Below are 22,001 nucleotides of genomic sequence, written 5' to 3'. Positions count from 1 at the left end.
TTTATTTGTTTATTCATGAGAGACAGAGAGAGAAAAAGAGAGAGAGAGAGAGGCAGAGACAGAAGCAGGCTTCCTGCAAGGAGCCTGAGGTGGGACTCGATCCTGGATGCCAGGGTCATGCCCTAAGCCGAAGGCAGACGCTCAACTGCTGAGCCACTCCGGCATCCCCCAACACCATTTATTGAAGAGACTTTTCCCTGTTGCATATTCTTGCTTCTTTTACTGAAGATTGGTTTACCATATACTCATGGTTTTATTTCTGGGTTCTCTATCCAGTTCCATTAATCCAGTACCATACTGTTTTGATTACTATAGCTTTGCAGTATATCTTCAAATCTGGGGTTGTGATACCTCCAGCTTTGTCTCTTTTTCAAGATTGTTTTTTGGCTATTCAGGGTCTTTTGTGGTTCTATCCAAATTTTAAGGTTGTTCTAGTTCTGTGAAAAATGCTATTGGTAATTTTGATAGGGATTGTTTTGCATGTGTAGATTGCTTTGGGTATTGTAGACATTATTTTTATAGACTTTATTTTAAAAGATTGATTTAAAAGCACAAGTACAGGGTGGGGCAGAAAAGGAAGGAGAGGAAGAGGGAAGAATCTCAAGCAGACTCTGCTCTGAGCTTGGACCTGATGCTGGGCTCAATCTCATGACCCTGAGACCATGACCTAAGCCAAAATGAACAATTAGACACTTAACTGAGCTACCGAGGCATCCTTGGTAATATAGACATTTTAACAATATTTGTCCTTCCAATCCATGAGAATGGAATATATGTCCATTTCATTGTGTCATCTACAATTTCTTTCATCAGTGTTTTATAGTTCTCAGAGTACGTCTTTTACCTCCTTGGTTTAACTTATTTCTAGGTATTTTATTATTTAGAGTGCAATTGTAAATGGTTTTGTTTTTTAAAAAACAAATTTCTCTTAATTTCTCTTTCTGCTGCTTCTTTATTATTGTATAGAAATGCAATGGATTTTGTATCCTGTGACTTTACTGAATTCATTTATCAGTTCTAGTAGTTTTTTGGTGGAATCTTTATTTTTCTATGTATAGTATCATGTCATCTGCAAATAGTGAAAGTTTTACTTCTTTACCAGTTTGAATGTCTTTTATTTCTTCTTCCTGATTGCTGGGGCTAAGACTTCCAATACTGTGTTGAATAAAAGTGGTGAGAGTGGACATCCTTGTCTTATTCCTGATCTTAAGGGAAATGCTCTCAGTTTTTCCCCATTGAAGATGATGTTATCTTTGGGGTTTTTATATATGGCCTTTATCACTGAGGTATGTTCCCTCTAAATCTCCTTTGTTGAGGGTTTTTGTCGTGAATGGTAATTATACTTTGTCAAATACTTTTTCTGCATCTATTGAAATGATCATATGGTTTTTATCCTTTCTCTTGTATTACTTTGAGTTATGAATATTGAATCACCCTTGCATCCTGGGAATAAATCCCATATGATCATGGTGAGTGATTTTTTAATGCATTGTTAGATTTGATTTGCTAGTATTTTGTTAAGGATTTTTGCATTTATGTTCATCAGACATATTGGCCTATAGTTTTGGGGGTTTTTTGGGTGTCTTTATCTGGTATTGGTATCAGGGTAATGCTGGCTTCGTGGAATGAATTTGGAAGATCTCCTTCCTCTTTTATTTTTTGGAAGAGTTTGAGAAGAATAGGTATTAACTCTTCTTTAAGTGTTTGTTGGAATTTCCCTGTGAAGCTGTTTGGTCCTAGAGTTTTGTTGGGAGATTTTTGATTATTGATTTAATTTAATTGCTGATAATTGGCCTGTTTAAATGTTCTGTTTCTCCTGATTCAGTTTTAGGTAGTTATATATTTCTAGGAATTTATACATTTCTTCTAGGTTGTCCAGTTTGTTGGCAAATGATTTTTCATAATGTTCTCTTATAATCCTTTATGTTTCTGTGGTGTTGGTTATTATTTCTCCTCTTTCATCTCTGATGTTTATTTGCATTCTCTCTTTTTTTTTCTTTTTTCATGAATTTGGATAAAGGTTTACCAATTTTGTTGATCTTTTCAAAGAACTAGCTCCTGGTTTTATTGTTCTGTTCTATTATTTTTTAGTTTCTATTTCATTTATTTCTGCTTTAATCTTTATTATTTCCTTCTCATTTTGTGTTTTTTTTTTCCCTAGATCCTTAGGTATGAGATTAGATTGTTTATTTGGGATTTTTTTTAAGATTGTATTTATTCATGAAAGACACAGAAAGAGAGAGGCAGAGACACAGGCAGAGGGAGAAGCAGGCTCCCCACAGGGAGCCCACTGTAGGACTCCATCTTAGGAACCAGGAATCATGCCTGGAGCCAAAGGCAGATGCTGAACGGCTGAGCCACCCAGGCATCAGCTATTTGAGATTTTTATTGTTTCTTGAAGTAGGCCTAAATTGCTATAATGTTGCCTCTTAGGATCTTTTTTTGTTGTATCCCAAAGATTTTGGATCATTGTTTCATTTAGACCATTGTTGTTTTCATTTGAATTTGTCTCTATGTTTTTTGTTTTCCTCTTTGATTTCTTGGTTAAGTCATTTAATGTTTAGTTTCATGTCATTTAACCTCCATGTATCTGTGTTCTTTCCAGATTTTTTTCTTATGGTTGATTGCTAGTTCCAATTGTGATTGGAGAAGATGCATGGCATGAGTTTGATCTTTTTGAATTTGTTAAGATTTGTTCTGTGACCTAACATGTAATCTATACTGGAGAGTGCTGTATTTGTACTTGAAAAGAATATGTATATCTAGTGTTTTAGGATGCTATGTTCTGAATATATCTGTTAGATCCATTTGGTTTAATAGGTCAAAGACACTCTTTCCTTGTTGATTCTATTTGGGTGATCTGTCCATTTATGTAAGTGGGGTATTGAAGTCCCTTATTATTATTGTATTATTTTTGATTATTTCCTTTATGTTTATGATTAGCTTTGTTATATATTTGAGTGCTCCCATGTTGGGTGCATAAATATGTAGAATTGTTATATATTTTTGTTGGATTGTTCCCTTTGTGTCTATGTAGTGTCCTTTTCCATCCCTTGTTTTAAAGTCTATTTTGTCCAATATAAATATTGCTCCTTTGGCTTTCTTTTCACTTCCATTTGCATAATGATTGCTTTTCCATTCCTTTACTTTCAATCTGCGGGTATCTTTAGTATGAAATGAGTCTCTTGTAGATGGTTCCTGCTTTTATATCTGTTCTGTCACTCTATATCTTTTTATTGGCACATTTAGTCCTATTTCATTGAAAGTAATTATGGAAAGGTATGGACTTACTGCCATTTTGTTGCATGTGGGTTGTTTTTGTAGTTCTTCTCTGTTTATTTCTTACTCTCTTCCCTCACTGTTTCTTTAGTGATATGCTTGGATTCCATTTTTTCTTTTGATATGTATTACTGGTTTTTGTTTTCTGGTAATCAATAGATATGATATCTACACATCTTACACATATAGCATTCTGTATTAAGTTGATGATTCCTTAAGTTTGAACCCACTCTTAACTTCTCTTCCCCCATCCCAGCTATATTTTAGGTATATGGTGTCATACTTTATATCCTTCTAGTTTGGGAATCACTTGACTGATTTTAGTAGATATACTTAATTTTACCCCCATGTGCTTTTGTACTTCTGACTTTTTTTTTTAACAACTATTTGTGATCTTTCCACCAAAGGAGTTACCTTTAAAATTTCGTGTAGAGCTAGTTTAGTGGTTATGAATTCCTTTAACTTTTGTTTGCCTGGGAAACTCTCTTCTTCAGTTGTGAATGATAGCCTTGCTGGATAGAGTATTCTTGGCTGCAGTTTTTTTCCTTTTAGTACATTGAATATATCATGCCATTTTCTTCTGGTTTGCAAAGTTTCTGCTGAAAAATCAGCTGATAGCCTTATGAGGTTTTCCCCTGTATATAACTGTTTTCTTTTCTCTTGCTGCTTTTAAAATTCTTTATAACCACTTTTCACCATCTTAATTACTATGTGTCTTTGTGTGGACCTCTGTGGGTTGATTTTGTTGAGAGCTCTCTATGCCTCTGGATCTGGATTTCTGTTTCCTTCCCCAGATTCAGTAAGTTTTCAGGCATTATTTTTCAAATAAATTTTCTGCCCCCTTTTCTGTATCTTCTTCTTGGATCCCTATAATGCAAATGTTATTATGTTTGACTATGTTGCTGGGCTCCCTTAGTCAATTTTAATTTTTTATTATTATTTTTCTCTCTCTTGTTTAGCTTGATTGCTTTCCATTACTCTGTTGTTCAGGTTGCTGACTAATTTTTTTTTTTTTTTTGCTTCCTCTAGTGTACTATTTCTTCTCTCTACTGTATTTTTAATTTCAGTTGCTGAGTTCTTTGATTGGCTCTTTTTCATATTTTTATCTCTTTGTTGAGTGTTCACTGAAGTCTTCCACTCTTTTCTCAAATCCAGTCAGTATCTTCATGACCATTACTATAAATTCTCTATCAGGCATATTACTTATCTCCATTTGTTTAGCTCTCTTGCTATGATTTTGTCCCGTTCTTTCATTTAGTACATATTCCTCTGTCTTCTCATGTTATCTAACTCTCTGTATCTGTTTATATGTGTTAGGAAAATTAGCTATCTCTCCTCCTTGTGAAAACAGTACCTTATGAAGAAGAGGTCTTATAGTGCCTATTGTGCAGTATCTCCTGTTCACTAGAACCTGACACTTCTTTTTTTTTTTTTTTAAAGATTTTATTTATTTATTCATGAGACACACAAAAAGAGAGAGGCAGAGACAGGCAGAGGGAGAAGTGGGCTCCATGCAGGGAGCCTGATGTAGGACTCGATCCTGGGACCCCAGGACCATGCCCTGGGCTGAAGGCAGGTGCTAAACCACTGAGCCACCCAGGTATCCCCAGAACCTGGCACTTCAAAGGTATCTTTTATGTTTGGTGTATTTTCCCCTGTGTTGTGGCTGAACCATTTTTACCTTTATTGTAGTTGTCTGCAATGGCTCTCTTTGCCTGTTGTGGCCAGAGTTTTGTCCCTGTGTTGTTAGTGGGCCAGTCTGGGGCCACTTTGGGCTTGATTGAGTCATATCAGGCATTTGCCAGAGATGCAGTAGCATGGAACTGCAGGTACTTTTCTGCGTTGTCTCCTGAGAATTTTTCATTGGTGAGTGGAGTACACGTCAGACCTGATGTCTGTCCCCAACCCATGCTGGGGCTGCATTTGGACTGGTATGTGTGATTAATTTCTCCTCTCCCCCAGAGCAGAGGCACATTGAAATGTTGATGGATCCTGTTAGGGCTGTTTGCATACTGCCAGGCTTATGGCACTGCTTTGGATGGGCTTCAGCCAAGGACGTATTGAATGGGGCAGGTCTGCAGGAAAATGTGGGATGGGTTGTGAGGAGCCAGTAGGTCTGTGTCAGTCAGTTGTGGGTAGGGGTCTGTGGCCCCTGGGAAAAGTCTTGGCTAGGATGTGATGGAGAGGGCATTTCTGTAGGAGAATTGGGGTATGGAGTATACTTAGTATACTGTATTATACTGTAGTATAATTGGAGTATGGAGTATGTAAGAGGATAGTGTACATGCCCTGCTTGTTCCTGCAGGTGCCCATGTAGCTAGACTTTGGTGTGGGGGAGGGTAATGGTGCTCAACAGCTGTTTTGTTCTTGGAGAAGTTCCCTAAGATCCCTACCCCTCTAGCACACACTCTGATATTAGCAAATAACCCCCCCCCCTTTTTTAAGGTTTTTATTTATTTATTCATGATAGACAGAGAGAGAGAGAGAGAGAGAGAGAGGCAGAGACATGAGACATAGGCAGAGGAAGAAGCAGGCTCCATGCTGGGATCCCGATTCGGAACTCGATCCCTGGACTCCAGGACCACGCCCTGGGCCAAAGGCAGGCGCTAAACCACTGAGCCACCCAGAGATCCCCCAAAACCCCTTCTTATATACCCCAGGTATTTTTCAAACTGCTGCATTCTGCTGTATTTCATCGTGGCTGTTGTTGTGCTCTCTTATTAAATGAGGGGACTCCTGGCTCTCTCAGAGCTTTGCTTGCTGATTTTTAAAGTTCCAGGTGTTAAGCCCCACTGATTGTTGAGTCCATCTGGTTTTTAAAGCCAAATGTTATGGGGATTCATCTTTCCCATGTGGGTCCCCCGTGGCTAGTGTCTGGTCATCTTCATGTCCATGGCATCTTTCTTTCCCACAAACAGTCCCAAGGGCCATTTGGCTCCTGACAGCATCTCCACCCTTCCTGCCCTTTTTGATGTGTCCTCTTTTCTACATTTAGCTGTGGAGAATCTGTTCTGCCAGTCTTCAGTTTATTTCCTAGGTTATTTTCATAGATGTGAGTGTTATCTACTTGTATTCATGGGAGAGGTGTGCTTAAGATCCTCCTACTCTACTATTTTCCCTAGAAGTTAGTCCTTTTCATTTCCCAAAGAAATTCTTGTTAATTTCTCTAGTAATGTAATTCTTGGTAATTACATTTGTCACATAGGTAATGTTTCCGATACCATGGCCTTTTGGTTCTTTTAATTCTTCTACCTCACTACTGTGTCAAATCCTAAATCATGTCATTATCAATAACTGCATTCCTCCATAATCTTGATTCCAAGCATCTCAACCTCTAATTTTCACCTTCTGTCTTTCTACCTTACTCCTTTAAAACTCCCAAATATAATAATTTATCAACTCCATCCAGACCTGTAATGACTCTTACCTCAGTTTTATTATTGTCTCTTATCCTCTTGTCCTTACTTTAGCTTAAATTTGTCTATCATTATATCACTTCCTTTACATACAGCCTCTCTCTCCTTGCCCCCTCTGAATTTGCCTTATTTGCATGTCAAAACCCCAAACTCAAATCCAGTTCTTTGACTATTCTACTCCTGCATCCACACAATTAAATGACAAGAGAAAAACATAGGCTGTTTGGTCTCACTTTAAATTATGACCATGAACCTCAGGTAGGCACTTAGTGCTGACTGTCAATCATACTCTATGCAGTCATACTATATCTCCCTAGTCCCATTTGCTCTCCTACTCTCCTAGATGATTTCACACCTCCTTTTTGTTGAGCCATCAGCTGTTCTTCCCCATCTTCATTCTTACTTGATGACCTTTCTTCCTATTTCACTGAGAAAAATCAAAGCAATTAGAAGAGAACTTTCACAAACTGTTCCCACATCTATTCATTTAGTTCCATTTACACCATATGCTTTGTCTTCTCCCCAGTTACTATTGATAAACTGTCAGTGCTTCTAAAACCGTTCCCTCCACTTGTGTGCCAGTTGTCACCCTATTTCTTTTCTCCTATTGAGGAACATTGCTCCAGCAATTTTCGTTTTCCCCAAAAGAAGTTTCTTTTTTTTTTTGGACCTTCTCATTGTTATATAAACATGATATTTTATCCCCATTTTAAAAATAAGAGAAGCCCTTCTTGACCTCACTTCCCTCTCAACTAATACTCTGCCAGCTAGTACTCTAATGCTCTGCATCCTTTTGTAATAAAGCTCAAGAGTTATCTATTACACTGCCTCCAGTTCCTCTCCTTCTTTTCTCAGTCTTTTAAAAAACTGAGATAAAATTCACACATCTTAAAATTCACCCTTCTAAACTGTATAATTCAGGGGCTTTAGTATATATGCAGTGTTTTGCAACTACCACCACTCCAATTCCAGAATACTTTCACCACCCTAAAAAGAAGTTTCATGTCCCCAACAGTCACTTCCCACTCTCTCCTCTCCTATTTCCTGGCAGTCAGTAATCTACTTTCTGTCTTTATGGTTTTGCCTATCCGGGGAATTTCATATAAATAGAATCATATAATAAAAGACCTTTTATGTTTGGCTTTTTAAACTTAGTGTGATGTTTTCAAGATTCATTGATGTTGTGGTGTTTGTCAGTTCTTCATTTGTTTTCATGGCTGAATATTTCATCGTATGATGGATAAAGGATCATCACAACCATCCTCAGGTTTGATGATTTGGTGAGTCATAGGACTCAGCATATAGTCTTATTCTGGGCTATGATTTATTACAAAAGAAATAAAAAGAAAAGGCATATGAAGTGAAGTATGGGAAACTAGGCACAACCTTCTAAGAGTCTTCTCCCAGTGGAGTCACATAGGACATGCTTAATCCCCCGAGTTAATGAGTTATGACAACACTTCTAAAATGTTGCCAACCAGGGGAGCTCATTAGAGGCTCTGTCCAGAGTTTTTACTAGGTGTTTGTCATGTAGGCACCCTGTATCTATTGTGCATCCATATTGCAGACTCCTGGAAGGAAAGCAGGTGTTAAGCATAAACCATATTATTTATATAAATAGTTCAGGCAGAATGAGCCATGCTTGTCATTTATAGAATGCCAGGAACACTCCTGAAATCATGTTCCCAAATGTCCGCCAAGGACCAACCTTATAATTAAGTCTTTTAAAAGATAGTCAGGGCTGCTATGTTAAACCTCTTCTGTGCATATGGATATACCATATTTTGTTTATCCATTCATCAGTTGATAGACAGTTGGGTTGTTTTGACTTTTTGGCTGTTATGAATAATTCTACTATGAACATTCATGCACAGAGTTTTGTATGAACATATGTTTTCATTTCTCTTGTGTTATAGAAGTGAAATTGCTGGGTCATACGGTAAACTTTTGAGGAAATGCCAGAATGAGGAAATGCCAGAACTCTTTTCCAAAGAGGCTACACCATTTTACATTCCTACTAGTATGTGTGAGGATTCCAATTTCTCTACATTCTTGACAACACTTGTTATTATCTGTCATTTTGATTATAGTCATCATAGTGGGTGTGAAGTGGTATCTCATTGTGATTTTGATTTGTATTTCTCTAATGGCTAATGATGTTGAGTATCTTTTCATGTGCATATTGGCTACTATATATCTTCTTTAGTAAGAAGATATTCTTACTAAACATTCTTTGCCCATTTTAAATTGGGCCATTTGTCTTTATATTATTGAGTTGTATTGTTTATATTTTTAAATTATTTATATATTCTATATTCTATACATAGTCTCTATGTAAGAGTTTTATTCTGGGGCTCCTGAGGGGCTCAGTCTTAACTAAGCATCTGCCTTCCGCTCAGGTCATGATCCAGGGTCCTGGGATCGAGCCCCATATTGGACTCCCTGCAAAATGGGGAATCTGCTTCTCCCTCTACCCCTCTACTCTGCGTATGCTCCCTCTCTTTCACCAGCATTCTCTCTCTCAAATAAATAAATAAAATCTTAAAGAATTTTATTGTATGTAAAAGGATTTTATTTTATTTTTATTTTTTAATATTTTATCCATTTATTCATGAGAGACAGAGAGAGAAAGAGAGAGAGAGGCAGAGACACAGGTAGGGGGAGAAGCAGGCTCCATGCAGGGAGCCTGACATGGGACTCAATCCCAGGCCCCCAGGATCACACCCTGGGCTGAAGGCAGTGCTAAACTGCTGAGCCACCCAGGCTGCCCTGTAAAAGGATATTAAAATTCTTTACATGTAGTCTCTTATCAGATATGTGATTTGCAAACATTTTCTCTGATTGTGTGAGTTGTCTTTTAACTTTCTTCATAGTGTCCTTGAAAGTACAAAAGTTTATAATAATTTCTGTGATTTTCATTTTCTTTTTTTTTCTTTTTTTGTCACTTGTGCTTTTGGTGTTATGTGTAAAAAACTGTTGCCTAATCCAGAGTCTTGAAGATTTATACCTGTGTATACTTTTTTAGTTCTTACTTTTAGATCTTTCACCTTTTCCATTTGGATATCCAGTTGTCTCAGCATCGTCTTTCTAAGAGACTATTCTTTTCATATTGGATTGTTGGATATCTGTAAAGGAAAACCACATTACTGTGTATTTCCATTACTTTTAATACTCTACTCATAGTATACCTCACTTCCTACCCTCTGGTCACCATATGTGTGGGAGTTTTCCCCCACACCAAGCAATTCTGAGATTCTCTAGATACCAGCTGGGTGTCTACAAGTACAACTCAATTCTGACACTACCTGGAGATATTACTTGATCCCACAGGTAAACAGTTCAGTCCTATAAGATTGTCCCCAACCCTTTTCAGATGCCAATTGTGAGTCCAGGTTGTTCCCTGTGCTCCTGACCAACCAGCCGTGAATTGGAGGTACCCATGACTCCTTTCTTAGGTTCAGTTAATTTACTAGAATAGCTCACAGAACTCAGGAAAAGATTTTACTTACTATATTGCCAATTTACTATAAAAGGATGTTACTTAATAACAGTCAGATGGAAGAGATGCAAAGGGCAAGTATGTGGGAGGGGGAGTGGAACTCCCATGCCCTCTCTGGGCACACTACCCTCCCAGCACCTCCACGTGTTCACCAACTCAGAGGTTCACCAAATCCCATCCTTTAGGGGTTTTGTGGAGGCTTTATTTCCTAGGCATGATGGATGGAATTATTGGCCATTGATGATTAATTCAGACTCTTTCACCAACTGCCCTATTTCCTTGAGGGTTTTCCAAATGTCACCTAGCTCATTAATGTAAACTCTGTTGTGGTTCAAGGGCTTGTTGTTATGAGTAAGAAAAGCCATCCATTCCACTTCCATCCATCTGGAGCTACTTCAGAAGCTGGGAACAAAGTTAAGTATTATAGCAAAAGATGTCTCTATGACTCTTGCATAGGAAATTACAAGAGTATTAGGAAATATGTGCTAGGAACAGTGGACAAAGACCAACTATGTATTTCATATTATAAATCACAATATCACAAATCTGTTGTCAAAAGTTAGTTCCCCATATATGTAGTTCTAGACACTCAGTTCTATTCCACTTATCTATATGTTTATCCTCATGCCACTACCACACAGTACAGATGACTGTAGCTTTGTAGGAAACAGAATTTGGGAAGTGTGAATCCTCCATCTTTGTTCTTTGTCAAGATTGTTTTGACTATTTTGGGTACCTTGCATTTCTATTTGAATTTAAGGACTGACTTTTCAATTTCTGGAGAAAGGTAGTTGAATTTTGATAGATATTGCATTGAATCTATAGAGCAATTCAGAGAGTATTGCCATTTTAACAATATTAAATCATCTGCTTTGTGATGGGCATTAAGGAGGGTGCATGATGAGATGAGCACTGGAAGATGTATGTTGGCAGATTGAATTTAAATAAAATTTAAAAATCAAAAGTCACCTAGAATGTTTCCCTTTACATAATTGCTTTCAGCATTGTTTTGTAATTTTTTTTAAAGATTTTATTTATTTATTCATGAGAGACACAGAGAGAGAGAGGCAGAGACACAGGCAGAGGGAGATGCAGGCTCCATATAGGGAGCTCGATGTGGAACTCTATCCTGGGTCTCCAGGATCACACCCTGGCTGAAGGTGGCGCCAAACCGCTGAGCCACCTGGGCTGCCCTTGTTTTGTAATTTTGAATGAACAAGTCTTATGCTTTTTTGTGAAATATATTCGTAAGCATTTTTTTAATCTATTGTAAATGGTATTATTTTCTAATTTTATTTTAGATCGTTCATTTCTAGTATTTAGAAATACAAGTGATTTTTGCATATTGATCTTGTATCCTGCAACCTTGTAGAACTTGTTTAACAAATAGGTTTTGGGGTGGATTTCCAAGGACTTCTATATACAAGTTTGTCATTTGTAAATAAAGATAGCTTTACTTATTCCTTTGTAATCCAGATGCCTTTTATTTCTTTTTCTTGCCTAATCCCCTGGCTACAGCCTCCAGTTAAATGTTGAATAGAAGTAATGAGAACAGGCAGACATCCTTTCTAATCTTAGAAGGAAAGCTTTCAGTCTTGTGCCATTAAATATGATGTTAGCTGGGATCCCTGGGTGGCGCAGCGGTTTAGCGCCTGCCTTTGGCCCAGGGCGCAATCCTGGAGACCCGGGATCGAATCCCACGTCGGGCTTCCGGTGCATGGAGCCTGCTTCTCCCTCTGCCTGTGTCTCTGCTTCTCTCTCTCTCACTGTGTGCCTATCATAAATAAATTAAATTTAAAAAAAATTTAAAAAAAATATGATGTTAGCTGTGGGTTTTTCATAGATGTTCTTTATCAGGTTGAGGACATTCCTTCTATTTCTAGTTTGTTGAGTGTTTCATCATGACAGGGTGTCAGATTTTGTCAAAGGTTTTTTCTGCATCTATTGATGTGATCATGTGGTTTTTGTCCTGTTGATATAGTGTCTTAGTCCTGCTAAGAGAACTAAATTTAAAAAGCTTTATGATGTCTTTGGGCTGTTATAAAAAAATACTACAGACTGGATGGCTTATAAACAACAAAAATTCATTTCTCACATTTCTGGAGGGTGGAAGTCCAAGATCAGAGTGCCAGCATGGTAGGATTCTGATGAAGACCCTATTTTGGGTGGTAGGTGCTGACTTCTCACTGTGTTCTCACATTTTGGAAGGAGACAAGGGATCTTTTTGGAGCCTCTTTTATAAGGGCACTAATTCCATTTATAAGGGCTTCACCTAATTAACTTCTCAAAGGCCCTACCTCCTGCCTAATGTTACATTGGGCATTAGGTTTCAACATATGAGTTTTGAGGGTCTACAAACATTCAGACCGTAGCATGTAATATATAGCATTGATTTTCATTTGTTTAGCGACCATTGAATTCCTGAGATAAACCCCAGTTGCTTGTGGTGTATAATTCTTTTGAAATGTTGCTAGATTCAATTTGCTGTTACTTTGCTAAGGAATATTAATCTATGGTTTTCTTATGGTGTCTATCTGCTTTTGTATCAGGATAATAATGGCCTCAGAATGACTTAGGAAGTGTGCCACTTTCTAGTTTTTGGAAAAGTTTGTGAAGGTTTGGTGTTATTTCTTTAAACATTTGGTAGATTCACCAGTGAAGCCACCTGGTCCTGGATTTTTCTTTGTGGAAAGTTTTTAATTACTAATTCAGTCTCTGTAGTTAGTATAGGTCTGTTCAGATACTCTGTTTCTTCTTAAGTCAGGTTTGGTAGTGTGTGTCTTTCTAGGAATTGTGCATTTTATCTAAGTTATCTAGTGTGATTGTATTATATATTACTTTCTAACATTGAAACATTTTCTACTTTTAAAACTTTATGCTATTTGAGATCTTTTTCCAGTTAGTCCAGATAAAAATGGTTTTAAAATTATGTCATTGGGAGATCCCTGTGTGGCTCAGCGGTTCGGCGCCTGCCTTTGGCCCGGGGCGTGATCCTGGAGTCCCGGGGTCGAGTCCTGTGTCGGGCTCCTGGCGTGGAGCCTGCTTCTCCCTCCTCCTGTGTCTCTGCCTCTCTCTCTCTCACTCTATGTCTATCATAAATAAATAAATAAATAAATAAATAAATAAATAAATAAATCTTTAGAAAAATTATATCGTTGTATTATATGAAAGCAGCACTTGGGAGACTAGGTTTTAAGAATCACCAACATTATTTTTATTAATATTTTACATTTTCTTTTAGGATTGTATATTCATCAAACAGAAGCATAAAAAACTATGAAGAGGAAATTCTTAAGAAAAAGATAGTGGAGAGGGGAGTACCACAAAAGACACACGACTTCAGTTTTGGAAAGTGCACTGACAATGGTGGAAGATCATCTGTCGAGTTCTTAGATAAAAAGTCCTCTCATTGTTCTCTTCTGAAGCATGAAGTTCCAGAGGATATCGGTGATGGAGAGAACAATTTAATTTCTACTGGTGAGGCATTTTTTTTGTGGATTTTTATAAAATTGCAATGCCATGATAGTAATTATATTCTGATACAATTGGAGAAAAACATACTTCAAAAATCAATTATACTGGTTTCTTTCTAATAGGTAAATGAAATAAAAATAAATGAAAGTAAATGTAATAAAAGTAAGTGAAAGTAAATTTATATGGGTAAGTGAAAGTAATCCTATAGTCAACTCCTAGTTTTCCCAAACAATTGGAGTTGGGGTTATTATGAATAATACACATATAATTCACAATTGTCCTCTTAAGCCTCCACATGTCATCATCATTATTCTAATCTACACCAGTAAAAGCTTTAAGCAGACTATAGATTCAGTTGTTATAACATATGTATTACTTAAAAACAACATGCAACATAAAATCATCATTATATTTTGTCACAGCACAAAATTTACAGTTTTGTTGTGACATGTTGTAAAAAGATAGGAATATAATAAAAACGGTATGGTTTTACACAGGTTGAATTGTTAAGAAATACATTACTACAATAAATATGGTATTTGACCTTGAAAAAGAATTTCAGTTTGTTTGTAGAAGTGGTTATCAGAGGGTTGCAGCTTATGAATTATTGTGAATTGGCAGAAGGAGGATGTTAAGGACATAGGAAGGTATAGATAAATATAAGTATAAAAAAAGATAGAAGTATAGATGATATAGTTAGAGACATATAGTAGATATTCTGACAGGAAACTCGAGACCTCTGGATCAAGAAACCGACTGCTTGTCAGTTACAGAGCATCTAAGTTCCCAAACCCCAGTCCCTACAAGGTTAGGTGGTGAGGGCCTGATGTTACCCTACATGTGAAATGGGATTGCACTATAAAAGAGGAACACTAAAATTAGGAGACTCTGATAGACTCCTGGCAGATCTGCCCATCTTCTTCAGAGAAAGAGAGAGTAGGAGGGAGGGGTCTTTACTTTGGAAGGTAAATAAATCTTCCCTGATGAACAGAGAGGAACATATTAGCTTCACCACCCAGGAGTATAGGGAAATGGTTTTAAGGGGAAGAAAACCTGTAAATCTTTCTGGAACCTCACAGTTATCTCTAGCTTCCAAACCTGTTTGTTCTTTAATCATTCTTTGTCCAAGTTTTCCAATGCTTTGCTCAGAAAGGTCAGACCATAGGGAAACACAAAAATATTTATAGAAAATGGTCTCCTAACAGTTGGTTATCTGAAATCAGATGGAAATGTATAACACCAGATATGGAGGATGTGGCTCATAACATATGCAGTGAATTGAGGTATCTGGTAGATATTTAAGATGTTTCTGTGTATTTTGTGTATTCTTACATGGCTCCGTTCAGCTGGGTGCGGTTTTTTGCATTGACCTAGTATTTCTTGTGAATGAGCTGCGAGGAAGTGAAATGCACATAAGCAAATGAAAATTTCACATTACATTCAGATTGTTTCCTAATATATCAATTGTGTTAGATCAAACTGGTATTTTCAAAACAGGGACTGTAGCAGAATGTATATGAAAGTATCTGTTAACTAAAGGATTTTATTACTGATATTTAGTACAACAACAATAATAACTAAATTGATTTAAGCCTACTTAGAATCCTCTTTTGTGTGTTAACAACATCTAACTGTGGTGAATAAATGAATGGATGTGTCTTCTAGGCTTTAAGGTAGATCCATTCATACAGTTTATCTCATTTAGTCTCAGATAACTCTAAGGAGTAAGTGGCTATAAGCTGATTTATAGATGAGAACTCTAAGAGCATAAAGGACTTTCTCAAGGCCACCCAGAGCAGTTGGTTGAGCTGATATTTAGTACTCATTTTTCCTGCCTCTTGTCTAGAGTTCTGTCACAGCCCCACGGCATCCCATTAAAGTGGCCAAACACATTGCAGTTGTAAGTGAAAAGAGTTCATTTACTGTTCAACCCCCGTCTTAACTATTTCTCTATTCCTCCGTGGAAAACTCCCATGTTGACCAGTTTAGCAGATACTCGTTGTCCACATCTTACTAACTTCTTTGCAGGCTTTCCTACTGTGAGTGTCACCCTCCTTGAAGCTTCCTGTGTTCTATGACACTGTACTCTCTTGATTCTCCTTCTTGGCCATTCGTCTGCCTCCTTCATTGGCACATTGTCTTTATACCCCCTAAATAATTGGTTTTCTCCCATTTTTTAAGCTTCATATCCAACCACTGACTAGACGTATCTGTCTAAATATACCTTAAATATTTCAAAATTTAGTCTGCCTCAAACCGACTTAATCATCTGCCTCGAACATAATTTGTTCTTAAGTACTCTATCATGTAAATTTTATCACTATCATTCTACTCAGTTACTCTTTTACCCTTCATTATATTCATAAACATGTTTGTTGATTTGTCTTCTAAATATTTTTTAAGTTTATTTATTTACTTATTTAAGTAATCTCTACACCAACATTGGGCTCAGACTCAGGACCCTGAGATCGAGACTTATGCTCCTCCAGCTGAGCCAGCCTGGTGCCCTTCTCTTAAATATTATTACACACTTCTCTTTTTTATCCTCCTGCCATTTCTTTATTTCAGGTCTTTGCAATTTTTCTTGAACATTTGTGCCCCCGCTAGTTGCTAGGCCTTTCATTGTGCCACCCTCCATTTATACCGTGTAGAACAATGTTTATTAACTACAGGTCTGATCATGGCACTCCCTTTATTAAAATTCTTAAGTAGTTTCCCATTGATTTTAGTTGGATATCTATTGGTTCAAATGTTATTTTCACCAAAAAAGTCATGAACAGGAATACGAAGGTAATAGGTAACAAGAAAGGGCATCAAAATTGGAAAATTTTCTAACTTCTTATGTCAGATATTCATGAAGTGGCTTTAATTTGGGTATGTAATTTTGTGATAATATTCCCTATATTTAAATGTAAATCTATATTAAAAGGTATATTTCATTATTTAAGTTGAAATTTATATTTCAAAGCAAGATATATATGATTTTAATGTTGTTTTATTTTGAAATTACCAGTTAAATATTTTAGTTACTATTGCTCTCTCTTAGTAGCTAATCATGATAACTATATGGAAAACCTTTAGTTAATATTAAAACACATTTTTTGGGATGTTTATAAGAAAGAAACTATTTTTTAGTTTTGTTTTTCTCTTTTAAAGATAATTATGACTTGGATCCTGCATCTGAATTAGGAGAAGATTTATTGAAACTTTACGTGAAACATTGTTGCCCAGATATTGATATTTATGTTGATGGAAAAAGTTTTAAAGCTCACAGGTAAATAGGCATGTGATTGATTTGGTGTCTTGGTTTGTGAAAGTAAAGTTTAAAGGGGTGGCTGTCTCTTTCTAGCACAGTGGTTTTCAAGCTCTGATTCATAAAAGTCACAGAGGTGTCATGGTTGTACCTCAGGGAGCCCCTGACAGGGGAAGAGGTTGTACATCGGGTAGAGTTTTTTGCCCGCAGGTTCACATAGGCACACATATCCCTTCCCCAGACATGTTTGCATGTTTTAGCCAGAGCGAATTTCTGCTTTGCATTGGGCATGAACCTAAGATTTCATTAGAAGGAAATATTCTATTGCCTAAAATAGGTTTGAAAGCCACTGTCACAGAAAATGTAATTAAATGCAATTTTTAATTTCACAGGCATTATAGTATTGAAAATTATTATTTTTATATGAATGACATATATTTTCTCTGGATGCATTTTGGTTCAAAGTCTTTGATTCAGAATAGATACTCTTATGAATAGCATTGATTAGAAGGCTTAGTATTTCAATGTACTTTGAAAAAAACCATTATCATGCTTTAGAATTGGGTTGCTTCAACATTCTGGGCTTTTAGATTTCAAATTAAAGCCTGCTCTTTTTTGCAAGTAACTAAAATCTGCTTAAAAGAAGAAAAATTTTTAATAAGAAATACAGATTTTTGTTTGGGAACTCAAGGGAAAGACGTACAGCTGAGCCTCACAATGGACAAAAAATGAACCAGAACACTGAGGAGCCCAGTGTTCTTCCTCCCTCTCTTTGTGTTTAAATAGAATGTCAATAAGTTATTCTGGTGCTTCTGAAGAGGAAGAACCAGGCTATTTGCAATGGCAAGAACCAGTCTTCTAGGCTTAAGGGTGCACATTCTTAGTGAAATTAGCAATGGGTTTAGATTATAGGATTCAACTATGCCAACAGTACTGATGTTTGTGCTCTCAAACTTCATATTGGCTTTGCCAGTTAATTGACAGCATTACCTTGCTAAACTCTAGGATTCCCAGTTTCAGTCAGACTACCATTCACAATTTGAGCTTTTCTCTGGGGAACATGTATTTTATAATTATAAGTACATACATATGCACATTTTTCCAATTTTTATGAAATCTCCATTATATATATAGTAAAATACAGGATATAATACAGATTTAGTAATATGTTTTCCATATCATGGATATATATTTCCAAATATTGTGTGCATATGTGTTTGTTTGTTTGCTTCTCTCATTCTTTTTTATGGAGGGGGGCAACACAGTTTTATTTTAAAAATTAATTTAATTTTATTTTGTGTTCAGGTTTTTCTTGAAACCACAGGGGGATCATACCAAAGTTTTACTTATAGAGCCCAAAGGTTATTGTTGTCATACGGGGAAAGCAAGACCTTGTGATCATTTGCAATATATCCTCAAACAGTGTCTATATTTGGCCTCTCTGTGCGCTGCCTGATAGTGGACTGTTTTAGGAACTGGATCTAGAATATTAGGTTTGCATTTCAGGAGAGCTCTTGCTCACACTTCTGGTTTATTTTGTTCACCTAGCAATAAAAAATAAATGTATATTAACTAGAACGGCAGTTTCCTGAGCACATATTACAAGAAGATCTGGCTTAATGTTTTCTACTACTTAGTACACTTCTGTGAGTTACAATGGCAAAATCTAAATCTCATTACCTTCCTACTCCAAACTGAACAACTCTCTGTTTAGTACATAATTTTATTATTCAATTTAAGGAATATTATGTCAGTAGTTCAGAAGACATATATTCATGTCATGTAATTTAAAGCCCAGCATCAGACCTTTCTGAATTACTTCTTGTTCTAGCTGGTCAACGTTCACATTTATCTTAGTGGTGTGGCTAAAAATCTGTTTGTAATATGGCTGTTTTCATTTTTAAATTATATGTACTCATATATTGAAAGATCAGTGCAAGTACTAATAATTATCAGGATTTATGATCAGAATTATATTCACATTAGGGGTCTATTTTATAAATAGTTTGCTAGTATAATATGTCTAAATTGATGTGGTGATGAGGTAGTTTCTTCTTTTCTTGAGTCCCTGTCTGTTTTTCATGCTCTCTCTATACCTGGTTCTTCCAAGATTATCTCTCCCGTTGCTAGTTGCTCTGTCCAGTCTTTATCTTGATCCCTAGCTTAATGCCTGGAGCCCTTGATATGCAGTTTGATGCCAGTCACTTGCTTGTGGTGGCACAATTAAGCCAAAGAAGTTATTTTATAACAGAGTAATTAAGAGTGTGTGAACTGTGTGTGGAGCCTTTCTGTCTGGTTTTGAATTCTAGCCCTGCCATCTTTTAGCTCTGTGAATTTGGGCAAGTCATTTAACCATTTTGTGCTTCAGATCTTCATCAAACAGGATATTCTCAAGGTACTCCTCTCACAGGGTGATTATTAGGATTAAAATACTTTAAAGTACTATATAGGTGTTTGCTATCATCATCCAGGCAACAGGCCTTTGATAACAAGTTTTTGTGTAGAAAGTAGCAACAACCTGTATGCACTTATGGGGGACAAGCAGAGAAATGTGGCTTGAATCACTTACATTTCACCCCAACCAAGAAGGGATGGAACAGCAGTGGGCCTTCAGGAAAAGTCAAATTTACTTTACTTTTTTCCATCTACACAGGCCTTTTCCCCTATGAAGCATATTCTACACTCTTCTCACATCTTTGTCCTTGTTTATCTCTAATACTTCTATTCAAAGGAGAAATGAAGAGAGCGCTTTTTATTTGAAAGGATGGGGGTTATAATAAATGGAGGATCCCTTAGAATTCATTGATCCTGTTTTTATGTTACACCTTTTCTGAGTACTGCTTCCTGGGATGCTACTACGCATTACCTACTTTTGTAGACCTCTGTAACATTACTTTCCTGCCTGAATTGCTCTCATTCACCAGATGAGTAGTATCTGGATATTGTACATTTCTGTCTTTATTTCCTCCTATCATCTTCAGCCTACCCCTAAGTTCACACCTGACCCACTCTATTGGGGATCTCCCATTTTATGGCATTATTTATTATTGTAGTGTTTCCAGAGAAATTGAATCTGTTTCATTTTTAAGATTGTCTGTTGTACTTCTGTGTTCCATAATTAAGATTTTCTTGGGCTGATTTATTGAAATAGCATGGCAGTGATTCCTGATTTTAGCTTTGATGCTCAATCTGATATCCTTTCCAAAATGCCTTTCTTTTCAGTGCCTGATATTATACCATTAGATTTTTCATTCAGTGAGTTAAAGTATCCAACTCCCCTTTTAAAATGTAGATTTTTTTCTGAATATTTAGCAAATTGGCACTCAGTCAGAAGGTCAGTGTTCTAGTTTGTGCCATAGTATTAATCAGTTATATGTTCAACTGGAAGCTTTTCTAGAAGTGTATAGTTTAGTAATTCAGAAGTTAGTCTGGGTTTAGATTCTGACTCCATCATTTATGGAATGGTCAAGAAGTGCCTTCAAGTCTCAATTTCTTTATCTATGAAAAGAATAGTAATAGTAATTATAGCATGGGATGGCTTTGGGGATTGAATGAGGTAATGCACACAAAATAACCTAATAGCTGGCACATTATAAGCTTCTAGTGAATATTAGTTGATATAAATATGTATTGGGTATCTGGAAGGGAGACACATTGTGTCTTATACTTTATAGTAGAGGCTGGCAAACTATGGCTCAGATCTGGTCACTGCCCTCTTTTTATATAAAACAACAAAAAACAAGCATATGCAACAGTAACCTGTAAAGCCTGATATTTAAATCTGATATTTATTATCTGTCCCTTTACAGAAAAAGTTTGCTATCTTACTCAGATTGCCAGGAAGCCTTAATAATTATAAAATTCCAAATTACCATGCAATGAAGTGAGTCACTAACATCTTAATATTAATTACTTTGTTAGTAATAAGTGGTCAGCCATGTCCACTTGTGAGGTTTGATGTGATAACAATAGAAGGAAAACAGAAAATTCCTGAGTGCCACAGGCTTTTAAGGGAGGTTGCAGTGGTGTACCAAAGCTAAAGACACTGGGTGCCCGATGCAGTACAATCTCCTTGATTGAACTTGACAAAACTGCTCTTTAGATATTCTCTATAGAATATACTAACAGCACAGGAGGCAGAACTGTCAAGGTTTAGGAGGCTCTTCTCTGTACTTAGATTTTTCCGTTCTTGTCATTGAGTTTGTGTCTTCTAAGAGTCACTTGGGTTGTTCCCAAACCTGTTTAATGCCATTTAACTTATCATTTTCACAGCATAACTTAATGAAATATTAAATAAATCAATGATACATGAGTATGAAAGAGTTTTTATGGGGCACCTGGGTAGCTCAGTCAGTTAAATGTTTTACTCTTCATTTTGGCTCAGGTCATGATCTCAGGGTTGTGGTATTGAGCCGCGTTGGGTTCTGCACTCAGTGTAGAGTCTGTGTGAGATTTTCTTTCCTTCCCCTCTTCCCGCTGGTGCGCGCTCTCTCTCTCTCTCTCTAAAATAAATAAATCTTAAAAGTATTTTAAAAAGTTAAAAAAAAGTTATTCCAGTACAAAATAAAGTGAATGGGAAGATTTAATAAAGAAGAGACATTTTAAAAATTGTTACTGAATTTAGTATAGATGGACAATGTAAAAGTTTGAGGGGGAATTTACAAAAATCTAAAATGATTCTATACATCGGGTGCTTCACAAAAGTTTTAGATTTCATTCTTCATTTTAGAGAAATTTGAATTCGAAATTATAGATGTATATACATATGGTTTTTGTGAGAAAAAAGAGGCTCTTATCAGTGAACTCTCATTAAAAAAAGGATTGGCCTTATGGTGAAAGATTTGTGAATGAATCCATATGTATTCTTTTAAGAATTGGCAAATATTTTATTAAGATACAGTTTTTGGAAGTGGGACAGACATTCTAACTGGTCTTCAGGTACATTTGTTAATGATTGGTTGGTTGCAAGTGAGCATGAAAACCGTTTGGAGAATTTCAAAAGAGAAAGGATTGTTCAGTGTTAGGGGTAGAGAGGCTTTTTCTTTTCTTTTTTTATTTTTTATTTTTTTTTTATTTATTC

The 22,001-nt window shown here is 36.4% G+C and overlaps 1 protein-coding gene across 7 annotated transcripts in view; it reads left to right on the top strand.

The window, feature by feature from the left end:
• The window catches only part of BTBD8 (BTB domain containing 8), a 93,575-nt gene that overhangs the window by 11,131 nt on the left and 60,443 nt on the right, over positions 1 to 22,001 (top strand). For 4 of the 7 annotated variants that reach the window (XM_025996492.2, XM_072754630.1, XM_072754627.1 and 1 more), the window contains 2 exons: positions 13,436 to 13,671; positions 16,825 to 16,942. In XM_025996492.2, coding sequence (XP_025852277.2) covers positions 13,436 to 13,671; positions 16,825 to 16,942 — 354 coding nt within the window. The remainder of the gene's footprint in view (positions 1 to 13,435; positions 13,672 to 16,824; positions 16,943 to 22,001) is intronic. The other 3 variants (XM_072754628.1, XM_072754632.1, XM_072754629.1) reach the window with 1 other exon arrangement.

This window comes from Vulpes vulpes, chromosome 3 (genome assembly GCF_048418805.1).
Source record: "Vulpes vulpes isolate BD-2025 chromosome 3, VulVul3, whole genome shotgun sequence".
In the NCBI taxonomy this organism is placed as follows: domain Eukaryota; kingdom Metazoa; phylum Chordata; class Mammalia; order Carnivora; family Canidae; genus Vulpes; species Vulpes vulpes.
The sequence above is the reverse complement of the archived record's forward strand: the minus strand, read 5'-3'. Positions and strand labels throughout refer to the sequence as shown.